This window comes from Nerophis lumbriciformis, linkage group LG06 (genome assembly GCF_033978685.3).
Source record: "Nerophis lumbriciformis linkage group LG06, RoL_Nlum_v2.1, whole genome shotgun sequence".
Classification (NCBI taxonomy): domain Eukaryota; kingdom Metazoa; phylum Chordata; class Actinopteri; order Syngnathiformes; family Syngnathidae; genus Nerophis; species Nerophis lumbriciformis.
The window spans coordinates 7,028,451-7,050,950 of record NC_084553.2 but is presented as its reverse complement, the minus strand read 5'-3'; the positions used below and the strand labels follow the sequence as shown (position 1 = coordinate 7,050,950).

General features: G+C 38.4%; 1 protein-coding gene across 3 annotated transcripts in view; it reads left to right on the top strand.

Moving 5' to 3' along the window:
* Positions 1 to 507: 507 nt before the first annotated feature.
* Positions 508 to 22,500, top strand: part of cdh8 (cadherin 8) — a 409,796-nt gene continuing 387,803 nt past the window's right edge. For 2 of the 3 annotated variants that reach the window (XM_072913334.1, XM_072913333.1), the window contains exon 1: positions 22,063 to 22,287. In XM_072913334.1, coding sequence (XP_072769435.1) covers positions 22,229 to 22,287 — 59 coding nt within the window. In that variant the 5' untranslated portion in view covers positions 22,063 to 22,228. Of the gene's footprint in view, positions 743 to 22,062; positions 22,288 to 22,500 lie in introns of those variants that run through there. The other variant, XM_061963666.2, reaches the window with a different exon arrangement.

Here is a 22,500-nt window from a genome sequence, read left to right as displayed (position 1 = left end):
ACTTACCGTATTTTAATGTAATACTTATCAAACATGAACTGTCTTATGTTTGTGTACAATTAGTGTGTGTGTGTGTGTGTGTGTGTGTGTGTGTGTGTGTGTGTGTGTGTGTGTGTGTGTGTGTGTGAGAACCTTTAACACGCACATGAAACAGGTCACATGACCACAATGTTTATCCGCTAATTCTTACAACTGTTAAAACAAACTAAAAACAATGTACAATAATAATAATAATAATTATAATAATAATAATAATAACAATTATGTTTTCCTCGTGATGATGATGATGATGATGATGATGATGATGATGAGACCACCTTTGCGCGCCTGTTGACCCAATGAGAGGAGATGGAGGGTCTCTCTCTCTCTCTCTCTCTCTCTCTCTCTCTCTCTCTCTCTCTCTCTCTCTCTCTCTCTCTCTCTCTCTCTCTCTTTAGCTCTCTCCCACCTCCTCTTCCTCACTCCTCCATCCTCTTCCTCACTCCTCCATCCGGCCAGCCAGCCTGTCGGAGCTCAACTGGGAGCTCCTCCGCGACGAGAGAGAGGATTTCCCGCACACTCTTCCATATTTTTTTGGGGGGGGTACGGAAGGAGGAGGAGGAGGTGGTGCCTTTTTTTCTATTTTTTTTTATTTTCTTCAACCTTGGGCGCACTGGACTTGTTGTTGTTTTTTTCTTCTTCTTCTTCCGTCAATAAAGAGGAGACGTGAAATGCCGCAGCGGAGAACAAGAAGGTCCCTCTAGTAAGTACCGGCATCTTGACATCGCCGTCATTTTTGTCCAACTTCAGTCCGTCGTGTCGTCCCGCTGTGCGCAAAGTGCACCTGCTGCTCGGAGCACCGGCGGGTGGAAAAAGAGGAGCCGAAGCGCCGCTAAACTTCACGTCACGCTCACAGCGTGCACGCCGAACGCCGCGTCGCCGTTTTTCGAACAAACCCAGTCGGTGTCAACTTCGCTGTGGTGGATTTGTGCTCATAATTTACGCAGGTATAGGTCAAAAAAGCTCCAAATGCCAACGAGATTTCGGTTCGCTGACAAGCCGGGGGGGAGCTGTCCAGTCTGCGCGGTGCTGAAAGTGCTCCAACTCCAAGATGGAACAAAATGAAGCACACTTGCCTTTTATTAGCTTCTTTTTTATCATCATTCTTAAAATATTTGATCGTTTAGTATTCCGCACGCATCCTCCATCCAACCAGTGTCCTCCCTGCTGTCATCCAACCATCAATAGCGCCTTTCACTCCTTCCCAAAATCCTGTCCCCGTCAAAAGTAGCATCCTGCATCCATCCCCTGTATCCTCCCTCGCATCCTGCATCCATCACCTGTATCCTCCCTCGCATCCTGTATCCCTCCCTCGCATCCTGCATCCGTCACCTGTATCATCACCTTGCATCCCACATCCATCACCTGTATCCCTCCCTCGCATCCTGCATCCATCACCTGTATCCCTCCCGCCATCACCTGTATCCTATCCTCACATCCAACATCTCCCAAAGCCCATTTTCTTCCATCCCCCGACTTTGAACTCTCCCCAGTGTCCCCCCCCGCACGCATCTTTTGCATCCCATCCTTCCCAGTGTCCTCCATCCCGCTTCTATTCCCCTGCATTGTCCTCAGTCCCGCATCGGTCGCCATGTGATCCGCATTCACAAGTGACTCGTTGCCCAAAAATCCCGCATCTAACCGTTCCCGGCGACTCGCATCCTGGTTCAAATCCAGCTTACGCCATCCCGGTCACTGCCGCTGTGTCCTTGGGCAAGGCATTTTTACTTTGGTGTAATTGTAGCCTAAATGCAAAGAATGTTTTTTTTCAATAGGATTCACTTTACGTTTCGATTCTTGGGCTGACGATGCGGTACAAAACCTCCTTTTTGTTGTTCGACGTTGCTGATCACTGCCGCGGTGTCCTCGGGCAAGGCATATCACCCACCTGGCTCGTAATGCCACCCGAACTGGCTGCGATGGAGGGTTTTTTTCCTCGCCGAGCACTCTGAGACGTTTGTGAAAAAGTGCTTTATAAATATTAGGGGTGTCAAAAAAATGTGATAATTATTTATAATGATTCTTAATTGATTTAAAAAGTTTAAAAAAATATTTATATATTTAATTAAATTTTTTATTTATTAATTGTTTTCAATCTGTCCAGTCCAGCCACTCAGACAAATCACATTTTTGATGTAGATGATAGATGCCCATAGATAAATGTTGGACACTTCCCTTGTTGCCGTATTTGTATTTGACTTTATTAAATGTTTGGGTAGTATTTTATTAACCAAAACCAGGTTTCTAGCAAGTAATATTCAAATGTATCAGAGCTGTTTGTCTATTTCATGGGTTAGGGTTACCTAACCCTAACCCTAACCCTTTTATTAACCAAAACCAGGTTTCTAGCAAGTAATATACAAATTTGTCAGAGCTGTTTGTCTATTTCATGGAGGAATGTAGTTAATCATAGAACTGCCACCCAATGTTATTAAAAACGTATTGATTTTGAATCAAGAATCGATTCTGAATCGAATCGTTACCCACAATAATCCAATCAAATCGAGTCATATGGTGCCTTAATAAATATAATTTATTTTGTTTTTAAAAAAGGGTAGAAAAATCAAAAGTGCTTTAAAAATATTAGAGGTGTCAGAAAAATAAAATAAAAAAAATAATTTAAAAAAATCGATCAATATTTGTAATGATTCTTAATTGATTTAAAAAAATAAATAAAATACAAATAAAAATAAAAATTAAATATGTCCTGTCCAGCCACTCAGATTAAATACATTTTTGATGTAGATGATAGATGCTCATTAAGAACTGTTGGACACTTCCCTTGTTGCCGTATTTGTATTTGACTTTATTATATGTTTGGGTAGTATTTTATTAAACAAAACCAGATTTCTAAAAAGTAATATACAAATGTATCAGAGCTTTTTGTCTATTTCATGGAGGAATGTAGTTAATCATAGAACTGCCACCCAATATTGTTACCCACAAGAATCAAATCAAATCGAGTTTTATAGTGCCTTAATAAATATATTGTATTTTGTTTTTAAAAAAGGGGAGAAAAAACAAAAGTGCTTTATAAATATTAGGGGTGTCAAAAAAATAAAATAAAATCGATCAATATTTGTAATGATTCTTAATTGATTTAAAAAATAAATTACAACAAAAATAAAAATAAAAATTCAATCTGTCCTGTCCAGCCACTCAGACAAATCATATTTTTGATGTAGATGATAGATGCTCATAAAGAAGTGTTGGACACTTACCTTCTTGCCATATTTGTTTTTGACTTTATTAAATGTTTGGGTAGTATTTTATTAAACAAAACCAGGTCTCTAACAAGTAATATACAAATGGAATCAGAGCTGTTTGTCTATTTCATGGAGGAATGTAGTTAATCATAGAACTGCCACCCTATGTTATTAAAAAAAGTATTGATTTTGAATCAAAAATCGATTCTGAATCGAATCGTTACCCACAAGAATCCAATCAAATCGAGTCATATGGTGCCTTAATAAATATAATTTATTTTGTTTTTAAAAAAGGGTAGAAAAATCAAAAGTGCTTTAAAAATATTAGAGGTGTCAAAAAAAAAAAAAAAAAAAAATAATTTAAAAAAATCGATCAATATTTGTAATGATTCTTGATTGATTTAAAAAATAAATAAAACTAAAATAAATATAAAAATAAAAATCCAATCTGTCCTGTCCAGCCCTTTCAAACAAATCATATTTTTGATGTAGATGATAGATGCTCATTAAGAAGAGTTGGACACTTCCCTTGTTGCCGTATTTGTATTTGACTTTATTATATGTTTGGGTAGTATTTTATTAAACAAAACCAGATTTCTAAAAAGTAATATACAAAGTATCAGAGCTTTTTGTCTATTTCATGGAGGAATGTAGTTAATCATAGAACTGCCACGCAATGTTATTAAAAAAGTATTGATTTTGAATCAAGAATGGATTCTGAATCAAATCGTTACCCACAAGAATCCAATCAAATCGAGTCATATTGTGCCCTAATATATATAATTAGGGACCGCAATGTCCCTTTGGGACAGAGGACCCTATTGTATTTCGTGCGTTTTATTATTATTATTATTATTCCGCCGCCTCTTTGAGCTGTAATTTGACCCCCTTAACATGCTTCAAAACTCACCATATTTGACACACACATCAGGACTGTCAAAAATTGCCATCTAATCAAAAAACCAAACCCCAAAACTCAAAATTGCGCTCTCGCGCCCCCTAGGAAAAAACACAGACAAAACTGCCAGTAGGAATGTCGTAGAGACATGAAACAAAAACCTCTATGTAGGTCTCACTTAGAACTACATTTCATACATTGACATCCTTCAGCAAAAATCAACAGGAAGTTGGCAATTCCCCCTTCAAAACAAAAGTTTCCTAAGAACAGTCACTTTTGCCTCTTTGAGCTGTAATTTGACCCCCTTAACATGCTTCAAAACTCACCAAACTAAACACACACATCAGGACTGGCAAAAATTGCGATCTAATAAAAAAGCCCAACCCCAAAACTCAAAATTGCGCTCCAGCCCCCCCCCCCTAGGAAGAAAACAGACACAACTGCTCCTAGGAAGAAAACTCAGACAAAACTGCCTGTAACTTCCAGTAGTAATGTCTTAGAGACATGAACAAAGCCCTGTATGTAGGTCTCACTTAGACCTACATTTCATATATTGACAACCCCCAGCAAAAATCAACAGGAAGTTTGCAATTCCCCCTTCAAAACAAGGTCACCTATTTTCAAACATTATCTCCTCCGAGCGCGTTTGTCGTGTCGGCTTCAAACTAGCACAGGAGAGAGATTGAACCCTTCTGAATAAAAGTTGACCAAAGAGTTTTAATTACTGTTTCGGTTTGGATTTTATGTGCCGTCAAAGTCGGTCCCGTCCATCGCTGCTTGCAGCTTTAATTTGTTTTGTTTTTTAAAAAAGGGGGAAAAAAAACAAGCATACATTTTTTTTAAATGATGAATTGATTTAGATTCAGTGTATATACCAATCTCGTTTCGGATGTGAATCGTCATTTTTGAGCACCCTCTAGTAACCACGTCCATTTCCTTGCAGATTGTTTACTCATTCCCCAAATCTCACCTCCATCTTGGAACCCTTCCCAGCGTGCCGCGTCCATCCCAGTGTCCTAAATCCATCACCGGACTATGTTCCCAATGTCTGGCAACCCATTCCCAGTCCTAACACCCCGCTTCCATCCTCACATCATCCCCAGTGTTCGCCGGCATCTTCCATCCCTCCCCGCATCCCTCAACACATTCCTGGTACCCGCCTCACTGCCTTCCACGCTGCAAGAAATGACCCTGAAAACTAAGGCAGGCAATTGTTAGACAGCAACCCAGCAGGCGCGAGACATTGAAACAACGTTGAGAACGTGTTGGATCAGGTCCTGACATTGAGCAGACAACAACATGCTTTTTGACAACGTTAAATCAATGTTGGCTTTTAAGGTTGATGCGATCGTTGGAATTTGGTCATTTCTTCACCAATATTCTACAACACAAATACAACGTTGAAATAACGTGCTTTTTGTCAGCGTGAATACAACGTTGGGTTCTAACGTTGATTTAATCATTAAAATTTGGTCATTTGCCAACCAATATTCTGCAACACAAATAACATTCTTTTTGACAACGTTTAATCAATGTCAGGTTCTGACGTTGATTCGACCATAGAAATTTTGGTTATTTCCCAACCAATATTCCACAACACAAATATAACGTTGAAACAACATGCTTTTTGTCAACGTTAATTCAATGTCAGGTTGTGACGTTGAAGTGACAATTGAAATTTGGTCATTTCCCCAACCAATATTCTACAACACAAACACAACGTGGAAAAATATGCTATTTAATGACGTTTAATCAATGTTGGGTTTTGTTGTTGATTTGATCATTGAAATTTGGTCATTTCACAACCAATATTCTACAACACAAATACAACGTTGAACAAATATGCTTTTTGTCAACGTTAATTCAATGTCAGGTGCTGACGTTGAAGTGACCATTGAATTTTAGTCATTTCTCAAACAATATTTTACAACACAAATACAACGTTGAAACAACATGCTTTTTGATGACGTTTAATCAATGTTAGGTTCTGACGTTGATTTGATCATTAAAATGTGGTCATTTCCCAACCAAGATTCCACAACACAAATATAACGTTGAAACAACAAGATTTTTGACAACGTTTAATCAATGTCAGGTTCTGACGTTGATTCGACCATAGAAATGTTGGTTATTTCCCAACCAATATTCCACAACACAAATATAACGTTGAAACAACATGGTTTTTGTCAACGTTAATTCAATGTCAGGTTGTGACGTTGAAGTGACAATGGAAATTTGGTCATGTCTCAACCAATATTCTACAACACAAATACAACGTTGAAACAAATTGCTTTTTGACAACGTTTAATCAATGTTGGGTTCTGACGTTGATTTGACCATTGAATTTTTGGTCATTTCCCAAACAATATTCTACAACACAAACACAACGTGGAAAAAATATGCTTTTTAGTGACGTTTAATCAATGTTGGGGTTTGTTGTTGATTTGATCATTGAAATTTGGTCATTTCACGACCAATATTCTACGACACAAATACAACGTTGAAACAACATGCGTTTTTACAACGTTTATTCAATGTCAGGTTGTGACGTTGATTTGACCAAATAAATGTGGTCATTTTACAACTAATATTCTACAACACAAGTATAATGTTGAAACAACATGCTCTTTGATAACGTTTAATCAATGTCAGGTTCTGACGTTGATTTGACCATTGAAATTTGGTCATTTGCCAACCAAGATTCCACAACACAAATAACATGTTTTTTGACAACGTTTAATCAATGTCGGGTTCTGACGTTGATTCGACCATAGAAATGTGGTTATTTCCCAACCAATATTCCACAACACAAATATAACGTTGACACAGCATGCTTTTTGACAACGTTTAATCAATGTCGGGTTCTGACGTTGATTTAACCATAGACATTTTTGGTTATTTCCCAACCAATATTCTACAACACAAATACAACATTGAAGCAACATACTTTTTGACAATGTTTTTTCAATGTCAGGTTCTGACGTTGATTCAACTAATATTCGACAACACAAGTATAATGTTGAAACAACATGCTTTTTGATAACGTTTAATTAATGTCGGGTTCTGACGTTGATTTGACCATTGAAATTTGGTCATTTTACAACACAAATACAACGTTGAAACAACATGCTTTTTGATAACGTTTAATCAATGTCGGGTTCTGACGTTGATTTGACCATTGAAATTTGGTCATTTGCCAACCAATATTCCACAACACAAATAACATGTTTTTTGACAATGTTTAATCAATGTCAGGTTCTGACGTTGATTCGACCATAGAAATTAGGTTATTTTCCAACCAATATTCCACAACACAAATATAACGTTGAAACAACATGCTTTTTGACAACGTTTAATCAATGTTGGGTTCTGACGTTGATTTAACCATAGACATTTTTGGTTATTTCCCAACCAATATTCTACAACACAAATATAACATTGAAGCAACATACTTTTTGACAATGTTTATTCAATGTCAGGTTCTGACGTTGATTCAACTAATATTCGACAACACAAGTATAATGTTGAAACAACATGCTCTTTGAGAACGTTTAATCAATGTCAGGTTCTGACGTTGATTTGACCATTGAAATTTGGTCATTTGCCAACCAATATTCCACAACACAAATAACATGTTTTTTGACAACGTTTAATCAATGTCAGGTTCTGACGTTGATTCGACTATAGAAATGTGGTTATTTCCCAACCAATATTCTACAACACAAATACAATGTTGAAAAAACATGCTTTTTGACAACGTTTAATCAATGTTGGGTTCTGACGTTGATTCAACCATAGACATTTTTGGTTATTTCCCAACAAGTATTCTACAACACAAATACAACATTGAAGCAACATGCTTTTTGTCAATGTTTTTTCAATGTCAGGTTCTGACGTTGATTCAACTAATATTCGACAACACAAGTATAATGTTGAAACAACATGCTCTTTGAGAACGTTTAATCAATGTCGGGTTCTGACGTTGATTTGACCATTGAAATTTGGTCATTTGCCAACCAATATTCCACAACACAAAAAACATGTTTTTTGACAACGTTTAATCAATGTTGGGTTCTGACGTTGATTCAACCATAGACATTTTTGGTTATTTCCCAACCAATATTCTACAACACAAATACAACATTGAAGCAACATACTTTTTGACAATGTTTTTTCAATGTCAGGTTCTGACGTTGATTCAACTAATATTCGACAACACAAGTATAATGTTGAAACAACATGCTCTTTGAGAACGTTTAATCAATGTCGGGTTGTGACGTTGATTTGACCGTTGAAATTTGGTCATTTGCCAACCAAGATTCCACAACACAAATAACATGTTTTTGACAATGTTTAATCAATGTTGGGTTCTGACGTTGATTTAACCATAGACATTTTTGGTTATTTCCCAACCAATATTCTACAACACAAATACAACATTGAAGCAACATGCTTTTTGACAATGTTTATTCAATGTCAGGTTCTGACGTTGATTCAACTAATATTCGACAACACAAGTATAATGTTGAAACAACATGCTCTTTGAGAACGTTTAATCAATGTCAGGTTCTGACGTTGATTTGACCATTGAAATTTGGTCATTTGCCAACCAATATTCCACAACACAAATAACATGTTTTTTGACAACGTTTAATCAATGTCAGGTTCTGACGTTGATTCGACTATAGAAATGTGGTTATTTCCCAACCAATATTCTACAACACAAATACAATGTTGAAAAAACATGCTTTTTGACAACGTTTAATCAATGTTGGGTTCTGACGTTGATTCAACCATAGACATTTTTGGTTATTTCCCAACCAATATTCTACAACACAAATACAACATTGAAGCAACATACTTTTTGTCAATGTTTTTTCAATGTCAGGTTCTGATGTTGATTCAACTAATATTCGACAACACAAGTATAATGTTGAAACAACATGCTCTTTGAGTACATTTAATCAATGTCGGGTTCTGACGTTGATTTGACCATTGAAATTTGGTCATTTGCCAACCAAGATTCCACAACACAAATAACATGTTTTTTGACAACGTTTAATCAATGTTGGGTTCTGACGTTGATTCCACCATAGAAATTCGGTTATTTTCCAACCAATATTCTACAACACAAATACAATGTTGCAAAAACATGCTTTTTGACAACGTTTAATCAATGTTGGGTTCTGACGTTGATTTAACCATAGACATTTTTGGTTATTTCCCAACCAATATTCTACAACACAAATACAACATTGAAGCAACATACTTTTTGACAATGTTTATTCAATATCAGGTTCTGACGTTGATTCAACTAATATTCGACAACACAAGTATAATGTTGAAACAACATGCTCTTTGAGAACGTTTAATCAATGTCGGGTTCTGACGTTGATTTGACCATTGAAATTTGGTCATTTGCCAACCAAGATTCCACAACACAAATAACATGTTTTTGACAACGTTTAATCAATGTTGGCTTTTAAGGTTGATGCGATCGTTGGAATTTGGTCATTTCTTCACCAATATTCTACAACACAAATACAACGTTGAAATAACGTGCTTTTTGTCAGCGTTCTAACGTTGATTTGACCATTGAAATGTGGTAACTTTACAAGCAATATTCTAAAGCACAAATACAACGTTGAAACAACATGCGTTTTCACGACGTCTAATCCAGTGTTTTTCGACCTTTTTTGAGCCAAGGCACATTTTTTTCATAGAAAAAATGCGAAGGCACACCACCAGCAGAAATCATTAAAAACTGAAACTCAGCAGCCGATATTGACGATAAAAAGTCGTCGTCGCAATTGTTGGGTATGACTTTAAAGCATAACCAAGCATGCATCACTATAGCTCTTGTCTCAAAGTAGGTGTACTGTCACCACCTGTCACATCACACCCTGACTTATTTTGAGTCTTGCGCTCCTATTTTGGTGGCTTTTTCTCTTTTTTTTGGTATTTTCCTGTAGCAGTTTCATGTCTTTTTCTGAGCGATATATCCCGCATCTTCTTTGTTTTAGCAATCAAGAATATTTCAGTTGTTTTTATCCTTCTTTGTGAGGACATTGTTGATTGTCATGTTCGGATGTACTTTGTGGACGCCGTCTTTTCTCCACAGTAAGTCTTTGCTGTCGTCCAGCATTCTGTTTTTGTTTACTTTGTAGCCAGTTCAGTTTTAGTTTTGTTCTGCATAGCCTTCCCTAAGCTTCAATGCCTTTTCTTAGGGAGACTCACCTTTTGTTTTTTTTTGGTTTAAGAATTAGACACCTTTTTACCTTCACCCTGCCTCCCGCTGTTTCCGACGTCTACAAGGCAATTAGCTACCTGCTGCCACCTACTGATATGGAAGAGTATTACACGGTTACTCTGCCGAGCTCTAGACAGCACCGACACTCAACAACAACACATCATTTGCAGACTATAATTACTGGTTTGCAAAAAATATTTTATCAAATACGGAGCATTAAAAAAAACTCATTTTTCTATACCAGCTCACTTGAAGCAGCCTCTTCTGAGTTGACCAGTCAAAGGTTGTACGAATTCTTTCAAGTTAAAATCCTCATGTCTCGGAAAACACAGGCGTTTTTTTTTTTTTTTTTTGCAGATACTAGTATTGGCGACTAGTGGTTAGCGCTAGTGCCTTTCCAGTGAGAAGGTTCTGGGTTCGATTCCCGGTGTGCAGTTTGTGATTATGTGGGTGCTCACCTGGTACATTTTTTTTGTAAACAAGTTAACAATACATCTTTTTTTTTCTAAAACTCCCGTTCTCCGCATTCCTCTCCGGGTTATTCGTCTCCGTCAGGCCGCTCGCGCGGGTCACTCCACGCTTGATGATGTCGCACTTGGCTGCAGGTGGAATGGCTGCCGCTTATTGTCTTTGGAATTGGCTCGCCGGAGAAGTGTGTTACTCCCCAAAGCGGTGACCGTGACACACACACACACACACACACACACACACACACACACACACACACACACACTGGTGGTCGGAGTTCGCGCGTCTAATAGCCGCCATGGTGCCGCGAGCCGACAACAAGTCATTTGGCGCCGGGATTAATTACTTCTAAGTGCGAGCGAGAAGGACGCTCGTCTTCGCCACCCATCAGACGTCCATTAAAAAAAAAAAACACTCGCGTTACGCTTTCATGTTTCATGTTGTGCTCGTATCGGAAGAACGAGGAGACGAATGGAAGTGAAATGAAAGTCTAACAGGCGTCAGAGTGTGCATCTCACCTTGGAAAGGATCTTTGCAGATTTAACCTTCACTGGGACCACATGACGGAGGAGTTATCAGTCGGTAATTAATGTAAACAAACTCATAAACTGCTACACAGTCTTCGAAGAGAAGGGCACCTGCAAAATAGTGAGCTGCCATTTAGGTTTGCCCACTTTTAACTTGCCAAATAGTGAACCCAAAACAATCATTCATACACTGTATGTTCCTCATTAACAATAATAATTATTATTTATAAATCAACTTCCTGTGGTTGCACGCTGGTGTCACTTTGACACCATTGTGTCATCGGGGGTGTCCAAAGTGCACCCCGGGGGTCCGTTTTAAGCCGTTGGGGGTCTAAAGTTAAAATAAATTCAGATATATTTGTATATATCCTCCAGACAAGTTAATGTCCTCTGCGGTGGACATTTGATTTTTTTTGTGTTTAGGTTTGGGAAATTTTGTGAGTGCGACAACATAAATAGACCAACATTTAATGTCCACTGCAGTGGACGCTGGTCGAAAAAGCCTGAAAAAAAAATGTCCACTTGAGTGGACAATTATTTTGGGGCTATTTCAACCAGTGTCCACTACAGTGGACGATAGTTTTTGGTCTATTTCTTTTTGTCAGACTTACATTTGTATAAAATGTGCCCCATTTTGCAAAACACAAACGTCCACTAGAGAGGATTTTTTTTTTGGGGGGGGGGGGGGGGGGGGGCGTTAATTCAACCAGTGTCCACTACAGTGGACGATAGTTTTTGGTCTACTTCTTTTGTCAGACTTACAAAGTTTGTATAAAATGTGCCTCATTTTGCAAAACACAAACGTCCACTACAGAGGACATTTTTTTTGGGGGGGAGGGCTATTTTAACCAGTGTCCACTACAGTGGACGATCGTTTTTGGTCTATTTATTTTTGTCAGACTTACATTTGTATAAAATGTGCCCCATTTTGCAAAACACAAATGTCCACTACAGAGGATTTTTTTTTTTTTTTTTGGGGGGGAGGGGTAATTCAACCAGTGTCCACTACAGTGGATGATAGTTTTTGGTCTACTTCTTTTGTCAGACTTACAAATTTTGTATTAAATATGCCCCATTTTGCAAAACACAAATCTCCACTATAGAGGACATTTTTTGGGGGGGCTATTTCAACCGGTGTCCACTACAGTGGACGATAGTTTTTGGTATTTTTATTTTTGTCAGACTTACAAAGTTTGTATAAAATGTGCCCCATTTTGCAAAACACAAACGTCCACTACAGAGGACATTTTTTTTTTTGGGGGGGGGGGGCTATTTCAACCAGTGTCCACTACAGTGGACGATAGTTTTTGGTCTATTTATTTTTGTCAGACTTACAATGTTTGTATAAAATGTGCCCCATTTTGCAAAACACAAACGTCCACTACAGAGGACGTTTTTGGCGGGGCTATTTCAACCAGTGTCCACTACAGTGGACGATCAATTTTGGTCTATTACTTTTTGTCAGACTTACAACGTTTGTATAAATTGTGCCCCATTTTGCAAAACACAAACGTCCACTACAGAGGACATATTTTTTGGGGGGAGGGCTATTTTAACCAGTGTCCACTACAGTGGACAATCGTTTTTGGTCTATTTCTTTTTGTCAAACTTACGTTTGTATGAAATGTGCCCCATTTTGCAAAACACAAACGTCCACTACAAAGGACATATTTTTTGGGGGGAGGGCTATATCAACCGGTGTCCACTACAGTGGACGATTGTTTTTGGTCTATTCCTTTTTGTCAAACTTACAACGTTTGTATAAAATGTGCCCCATTTTGCAAAACACAAACGTCCACTACAGAGGAAATTTTTTGGGGGGGGGGGGGGGGGGGGGAGGGGCTATTTCAACCGGTGTCCACTACAGTGGACGATAGTTTTTGGTCTATTTATTTTTGTCAAACTTACAACGTTTGTATAAAATGTGCCCCATTTTGCAAAACACAAACGTCCACTACAGAGGACATTTTTTTTTTGGGGGGGGAGGGCTATTTCAACCAGTGTCCACTACAGTGGACGATAGTTTTTGGTCTATTTCTTTTGTCAGACTTACAAAGTTTGTATAAAATGTGCCCCATTTTGCAAAACACAAACGTCCACTACAGAGGACATATTTTTTGGGGGGAGGGCTATTTTAACCGGTGTCCACTACAGTGGACGATAGTTTTTGGTCTATTTCTTTTTGTCAGACTTGCAAAGTTTGTATAAAATGTGTACCATTTTGCAAAACACAAACGTCCACTACAGAGGACATTTTTGGCGGGGCTATTTCAACCAGTGTCCACTACAGTGGTTGGTCGTTTTTGGTCTATTTCTTTTCGTCAGACTTACAACGTTTGTATAAATTGTGCCCCATTTTGCAAAACACAAACGTCCACTACAGAGGACATATTTTTTTTGGGGGGGGGGCTATTTCAACCAGTGTCCACTACAGTGGACGATAGTTTTTGGTCTATTTCTTTTTGCCAGACTTACAAAGCTTGTATAAAATGTGCCCCATTTTGCAAAACACAAACGTCCACTACAGAGGACAATTTTTTGGGGGGGCTATTTCAACCAGTGTCCACTACAGTGGACGATAGTTTTTGGTCTATTTCTTTTTATCAGACTTACAACGTTTGTATAAAATGTGCCCCATTTTGCAAAACACAAATGTCCACTCCAGAAGATTTTTTTTTTTGGGGTGGGGGGTTATTTCAACTAGTGTCCACTACAGTGGACGATAGTTTTTGGTCTATTTCTTTTTGTCAAACTTACAACATTTGTATAAAATGTGTACCATTTTGCAAAACACAAACGTCCACTAGAGATGACATTTTTGGCGGGGCTATTTCAACCAGTGTCCACTACAGTGGACAATAGTTTTTGGTCTATTTCTTTTTGTCAAACTTACAACGTTTGTATAAATTGTGCCCCAATTTGCAAAACACAAACGTCCACTACAGAGGACATATTTTTTGGGGGGTAGGGCTATTTCAACTGGTGTCCACTACAGTGGACGATAGATTTTGGTCTCATTATTTTTGTCAGACTTACAAAGTTTGTATAAAATGTGCCCCGTTTTGCAAAACACAAACGTCCACTCCAGAGGATTTTTTTTTTTGGGGTGGGGGGTTATTTCAACTAGTGTCCACTACAGTGGACGATAGTTTTTGGTCTATTTCTTTTTGTCAGACTTACAACGTTTATATAAAATGTGCCCCATTTTGCAAAACACAAACGTCCACTACAGAGGACATATTTTTTGCGGGGAGGGCTGTTTCAACCAGTGTCCACTACACTGGACGATCGTTTTTGGTCTATTTCTTTTTGTCAGACTTACAACGTTTGTATAAATTGTGCCCCATTTTGCAAAACACAAACGTTCACTACAGAGGACATATTTTTTGGGGGGGAGGGCTATTTTAACCAGTGTCCACTACAGTGGACGATAGTTTTTGGTCTACTTCTTTTGTCAGACTTACAAAGTTTGTATAAAATGTGCCTCATTTTGCAAAACACAAACGTCCACTACAGAGGACATTTTTTTTGGGGGGGAGGGCTATTTTAACCAGTGTCCACTACAGTGGACGATCGTTTTTGGTCTATTTATTTTTGTCAGACTTACATTTGTATAAAATGTGCCCCATTTTGCAAAACACAAATGTCCACTACAGAGGATTTTTTTTTTTTTTTTGGGGGGGGAGGGGTAATTCAACCAGTGTCCACTACAGTGGATGATAGTTTTTGGTCTACTTCTTTTGTCAGACTTACAAATTTTGTATTAAATATGCCCCATTTTGCAAAACACAAATCTCCACTATAGAGGACATTTTTTGGGGGGGCTATTTCAACCGGTGTCCACTACAGTGGACGATAGTTTTTGGTATTTTTATTTTTGTCAGACTTACAAAGTTTGTATAAAATGTGCCCCATTTTGCAAAACACAAACGTCCACTACAGAGGACATTTTTTTTTTTGGGGGGGGGGGGCTATTTCAACCAGTGTCCACTACAGTGGACGATAGTTTTTGGTCTATTTATTTTTGTCAGACTTACAATGTTTGTATAAAATGTGCCCCATTTTGCAAAACACAAACGTCCACTACAGAGGACGTTTTTGGCGGGGCTATTTCAACCAGTGTCCACTACAGTGGACGATCAATTTTGGTCTATTACTTTTTGTCAGACTTACAACGTTTGTATAAATTGTGCCCCATTTTGCAAAACACAAACGTCCACTACAGAGGACATATTTTTTGGGGGGAGGGCTATTTTAACCAGTGTCCACTACAGTGGACAATCGTTTTTGGTCTATTTCTTTTTGTCAAACTTACGTTTGTATGAAATGTGCCCCATTTTGCAAAACACAAACGTCCACTACAAAGGACATATTTTTTGGGGGGAGGGCTATATCAACCGGTGTCCACTACAGTGGACGATTGTTTTTGGTCTATTCCTTTTTGTCAAACTTACAACGTTTGTATAAAATGTGCCCCATTTTGCAAAACACAAACGTCCACTACAGAGGAAATTTTTTTTGGGGGGGGGGGGGGGAGGGGCTATTTCAACCGGTGTCCACTACAGTGGACGATAGTTTTTGGTCTATTTATTTTTGTCAAACTTACAACGTTTGTATAAAATGTGCCCCATTTTGCAAAACACAAACGTCCACTACAGAGGACATTTTTTTTTTGGGGGGGGAGGGCTATTTCAACCAGTGTCCACTACAGTGGACGATAGTTTTTGGTCTATTTCTTTTGTCAGACTTACAAAGTTTGTATAAAATGTGCCCCATTTTGCAAAACACAAACGTCCACTACAGAGGACATATTTTTTGGGGGGAGGGCTATTTTAACCGGTGTCCACTACAGTGGACGATAGTTTTTGGTCTATTTCTTTTTGTCAGACTTGCAAAGTTTGTATAAAATGTGTACCATTTTGCAAAACACAAACGTCCACTACAGAGGACATTTTTGGCGGGGCTATTTCAACCAGTGTCCACTACAGTGGTTGGTCGTTTTTGGTCTATTTCTTTTCGTCAGACTTACAACGTTTGTATAAATTGTGCCCCATTTTGCAAAACACAAACGTCCACTACAGAGGACATATTTTTTTTGGGGGGGGGGCTATTTCAACCAGTGTCCACTACAGTGGACGATAGTTTTTGGTCTATTTCTTTTTGCCAGACTTACAAAGCTTGTATAAAATGTGCCCCATTTTGCAAAACACAAACGTCCACTACAGAGGACAATTTTTTGGGGGGGCTATTTCAACCAGTGTCCACTACAGTGGACGATAGTTTTTGGTCTATTTCTTTTTATCAGACTTACAACGTTTGTATAAAATGTGCCCCATTTTGCAAAACACAAATGTCCACTCCAGAAGATTTTTTTTTTTGGGGTGGGGGGTTATTTCAACTAGTGTCCACTACAGTGGACGATAGTTTTTGGTCTATTTCTTTTTGTCAAACTTACAACATTTGTATAAATTGTGCCCCATTTTGCAAAACACAAACGTCCACTAGAGATGACATTTTTGGCGGGGCTATTTCAACCAGTGTCCACTACAGTGGACAATAGTTTTTGGTCTATTTCTTTTTGTCAAACTTACAACGTTTGTATAAATTGTGCCCCATTTTGCAAAACACAAACGTCCACTACAGAGGACATATTTTTTGGGGGGTAGGGCTATTTCAACTGGTGTCCACTACAGTGGACGATAGATTTTGGTCTCATTATTTTTGTCAGACTTACAAAGTTTGTATAAAATGTGCCCCGTTTTGCAAAACACAAACGTCCACTCCAGAGGATTTTTTTTTTTTGGGGTGGGGGGTTATTTCAACTAGTGTCCACCACAGTGGACGATAGTTTTTGGTCTATTTCTTTTTGTCAGACTTACAACGTTTATATAAAATGTGCCCCATTTTGCAAAACACAAACGTCCACTACAGAGGACATATTTTTTGCGGGGAGGGCTGTTTCAACCAGTGTCCACTACACTGGACGATCGTTTTTGGTCTATTTCTTTTTGTCAGACTTACAACGTTTGTATAAATTGTGCCCCATTTTGCAAAACACAAACGTTCACTACAGAGGACATATTTTTTGGGGGGGAGGGCTATTTTAACCAGTGTCCACTACAGTGGACGATAGTTTTTGGTCTACTTCTTTTGTAAGACTTACAACGTTTGTATAAAATGTGTACCATTTTGAAAACACAAACGTCCACTACAGAGGACTTTTTTTTTTGGGGGTGGGGGCTATTTCAACTAGTGTCCACTACAGTGGACGATAGTTTTTGGTCTATTACTTTTTGTCAGACTTACAACGTTTGTATAAAATGTGTACCATTTTGCAAAACACAAACGTCCACTACAGAGGACATTTTTGGCGGGGCTATTTCAACCAGTGTCCACTACAGTGGACGATCGTTTTTGGTCTATTTCTTTTTGTCAGACTTACAACGTTTGTATAAATTGTGCCCCATTTTGCAAAACACAAACGTCCACTACAGAGGACATATTTTTTTGGGGGGAGGGCTATTTTAACCAGTGTCCACTACAGTGGACGATAGTTTTTGGTCTATTTCTTTTTGTCAAACTTACAACGTTTGTATGATTTGTGCCACATTTTGCAAAACACAAACGTCCACTACAGAGGACATATTTTTGGGGGGGAGGGCTATTTCAACCAATGTCCACTACAGTGGACGATAGTTTTTGGTCTATTTCTTTTTGTCAGACTTACAACGTTTGTATAAAATATGCCCCATTTTGCAAAACACAAACGTCCACTACAGAGGACGATCGTTTTTGGTCTATTTCTTTTTGTCAGACTTACAACGTTTGTATAAATTGTGCCCCATTTTGCAAAACACAAACGTCCACTACAGAGGACATATTTTTTTGGGGGGAGGGCTATTTTAACCAGTGTCCACTACAGTGGACGATAGTTTTTGGTCTATTTCTTTTTGTCAAACTTACAACGTTTGTATGATTTGTGCCACATTTTGCAAAACACAAACGTCCACTACAGAGGACATATTTTTGGGGGGGAGGGCGATTTCAACCAATGTCCACTACAGTGGACGATAGTTTTTGGTCTATTTCTTTTTGTCAGACTTACAACGTTTGTATAAAATATGCCCCATTTTGCAAAACACAAACGTCCACTACAGAGGACATTTTTGGCGGGGCTATTTCAACCAGTGTCCACTACAGTGGACGATATTTTGTGGTCTTTTTCTTTTGTCAGACTTACAATGTTTGTATTAAATGTGCCCCATTTTGCAAAACACAAACATCCACTACAGAGAACATATTTGGGGGGGGCTATTTCAACCGGTGTCCACTACAGTGGACGATAGTTTTTGGTATATTTATTTTTTTCAGACTTACAAAGTTTGTATAAAATGTGCCCCATTTTGCAAAACACGAACGTCCACTACAGAGGACATAATTTTTTTGGGGGGGAGGGCTATTTCAACCAGTGTCCACTACAGTGGACGATAGATTTGGTCTATTTCTTTTTGTCAGACTTACGTTTGTATAAAATGTGTACCATTTTACCAAACCCAAACGTCCACTACAGAGGACATTTTTGGCGGGGCTATTTCAACCAGTGTCCACTACAGTGGACGATAGTTTTTGGTCTATTTCTTTTTGTCAGACTTACAACGTTTGTATAAAATATGCCCCATTTTGCAAAACACAAACGTCCTCTACAGAGGACATTTTTGGCGGGGCTATATCAACCGGTGTCCACTACAGTGGACGATAGTTTTTGGTCTATTTCTTTTTGTCAAACTTACAACGTTTGTATAAAATGTGCCCCATTTTGCAAAACACAAACGTCCACTACAGAGGACATATTTTTTGGGGGGAAGGGCTTTTCCAACCGGTGTCCACTACAGTGGACAATCGTTTTTGGTCTATTTCTTTTTGTCAAACTTACAAAGTTTGTATGAAATGTGCCCAATTTTGCAAAACACAAACGTCCACTACAGAGGACATATTTTTTGGGGGGAGGGCTATTGCAACCGGTGTCCACTACAGTGGACGATAGTTTTTGGTCTATTTATTTTTGTCAGACTTACAAAGTTTGTATATAATGTGCCCCATTTTGCAAAACACAAACGTCCACTACAGAGGACATATTTTTTGGGGGGGAGGGCTATTTTAACCAGTGTCCACTACAGTGGACGAAAGTTTTTGGTCTATTTCTTTTTGTCAAACTTACAACGTTTGTATAAAATGTGCCCCATTTTGCAAAACACAAACATCCACTACAGAGGACAATATTTTGGGGGGCTATTTCAACCAGTGTCCACTACAGTGGATGATAGTTTTTGGTCTATTTCTTTTGTCAAACTTACAACGTTTGTAATAAATGTGCCCCATTTTGCAAAACACAAACGTCCACTACAGAGGACATTTTTTGGGGGGGCTATTTCAACCGGTGTCCACTACAGTGGACGATAGTTTTTGGTATATTTATTTTTGTCAGACTTACAAAGTTTGTATAAAATGTGCCCCATTTTACAAAACACAAACGTCCACTACAGAGGACATATTTTTTGGGGGGGAAGGCTATTTCAACCTGTGTCCACTACAGAGGACGATAGTTTTTGGTCTATTTCTTTTTGTCAGACTTACAACGTTTGTATAAAATGTGCCCCATTTTGCAAAACACAAACGTCCACTACAGAGGACATGTTTTTTTGGGGGGAGGGCTATTTTAACCAGTGTCCACTACAGTGGACGATAGTTTTTGGTCTATTTCTTTTTGTCAAACTTACAACGTTTGTATAAAATGTGCCCCATTTTGCAAAACACAAACATCCACTACAGAGGACAATATTTTGGGGGGCTATTTCAACCAGTGTCCACTACAGTGGATGATAGTTTTTGGTCTATTTCTTTTGTCAAACTTACAACGTTTGTAATAAATGTGCCCCATTTTGCAAAACACAAACGTCCACTACAGAGGACATTTTTTGGGGGGGCTATTTCAACCGGTGTCCACTACAGTGGACGATAGTTTTTGGTATATTTATTTTTGTCAGACTTACAAAGTTTGTATAAAATGTGCCCCATTTTACAAAACACAAACGTCCACTACAGAGGACATATTTTTTGGGGGGGAAGGCTATTTCAACCTGTGTCCACTACAGAGGACGATAGTTTTTGGTCTATTTCTTTTTGTCAGACTTACAACGTTTGTATAAAATGTGCCCCATTTTGCAAAACACAAACGTCCACTACAGAGGACATGTTTTTTTGGGGGGAGGGCTATTTTAACCAGTGTCCACTACAGTGGACGATAGTTTTTGGTCTATTTCTTTTTGTCAAACTTACAACGTTTGTATAAAATGTGCCCCATTTTGCAAAACACAAACATCCACTACAGAGGACAATATTTTGGGGGGCTATTTCAACCAGTGTCCACTACAGTGGACGATAGTTTTTGGTCTATTTCTTTTGTCAAACTTACGTTTGTAATAAATGTGCCCCATTTTGCAAAACACAAACGTCCACTACAGAGGACATTTTTTTTGGGGGGGAGGGCTATTTTAACCAGTGTCCACTACAGTGGACGATAGTTTTTGGTCTATTTATTTTTGTCAGACTTACATAGTTTGTATAAAATGTGCCCCATTTTGCAAAATACAAACGTCCACTACAGAGGACATTTTTGGCGGGGCTATTTCAACCAGTGTCCACTACAGTGGACGATAGTTTTTGGTCTATATCTTTTGTCATACTTACAACGTTTGTATAAAATGCGCTTCATTTTGCAAAACACAAACGTCCACTCCAGAGGATTTTTTTTTTTTGGGGTGGGGGCTATTTCAACTAGTGTCCACTACAGTGGACGATAGTTTTTGGTCTATTTCTTTTTGTCAGACTTACAACGTTTGTATAAAATGTGTACCATTTTGCAAAACACAAACGTCCACTCCAGAGGATTTTTTTTTTTTGGGGTGGGGGCTATTTCAACTAGTGTCCACTACAGTGGACGATAGTTTTTGGTCTATTTCTTTTTGTCAGACTTACAACGTTTGTATAAAATGTGTACCATTTTGCAAAACACAAACGTCCACTACAGAGGACTTTTTTTTTGGGGGGGGGGGGGCTATTTCAACCAGTGTCCACTACAGTGGACAATAGTTTTTGGTCTATTTCTTTTTGTCAGACTTACAACGTTTGTATAAATTGTGCCCCGTTTTGCAAAACACAAACGTCCACTACAGAGGACATTTTTTTGGGGGGGGGGGGCTATTTCAACCGGTGTCCACTACATTGGACGATATTTTGTTGTCTATTTATTTTGTCAGACTTACAACGTTTGTATAAAATGTGCCCCATTTTGCAAAACACAAACGTCCACTACAGAGGATTTCTTTTTTTTTTGGGGGGGGTGGGCTATTTCAACCAGTGTCCACTACAGTGGACGATAGTTTTTGGTCTACTTCTTTTGTCAGACTTACGTTTGTATAAAATGTGCCCCATTTTGCAAAACACAAACGTCCACTACAGAGGACAATAAACCTTTTAGGGTCTGACAAAAGAAATACATCAAAAACTAATGTCCACTGCAGTGGACGCTGGTTAATATAAATATATATATATATATATATATATATATTTATGTGTCATGTCTGTGTAATCATGTTTTGTTTAGTTATAGGACTCTTTAGTTTCTGTCTTTTCACTCCCTTGTCTTGTCACCATAGTTACCCATTAGTTTCACCTGTCATGTCACGCACCTGTTTTGAGTCACGCACCTGTTGTTAATCATGTCTGTGTTATTTAAGTTCATTCATTTTCTGTTGTTCGTGCTGACGACCTCACCACATTTATGCTCTGTCCATTTTTTCATGTCCATCGTTCACGCTGCTCCTTTTTTGTCCATGCCAAGTAAGTTTTCTTTATTCAAGCCATAGTTTGCAAGTTTTGTTTAATTGGTCATAGTTTATTCTCCGCCACTGTGCGCGCTTTTTGTTTGATCCTTTTTTTGTATTTATAGTTAATAAATAAATCATGTACCTTCATTCCCGTCTCGCCCGTGCCAACTTTCCGTTGCATCCCGGAAAAGCAAACACTCAGGACCAAGTCTTGACAATATATATA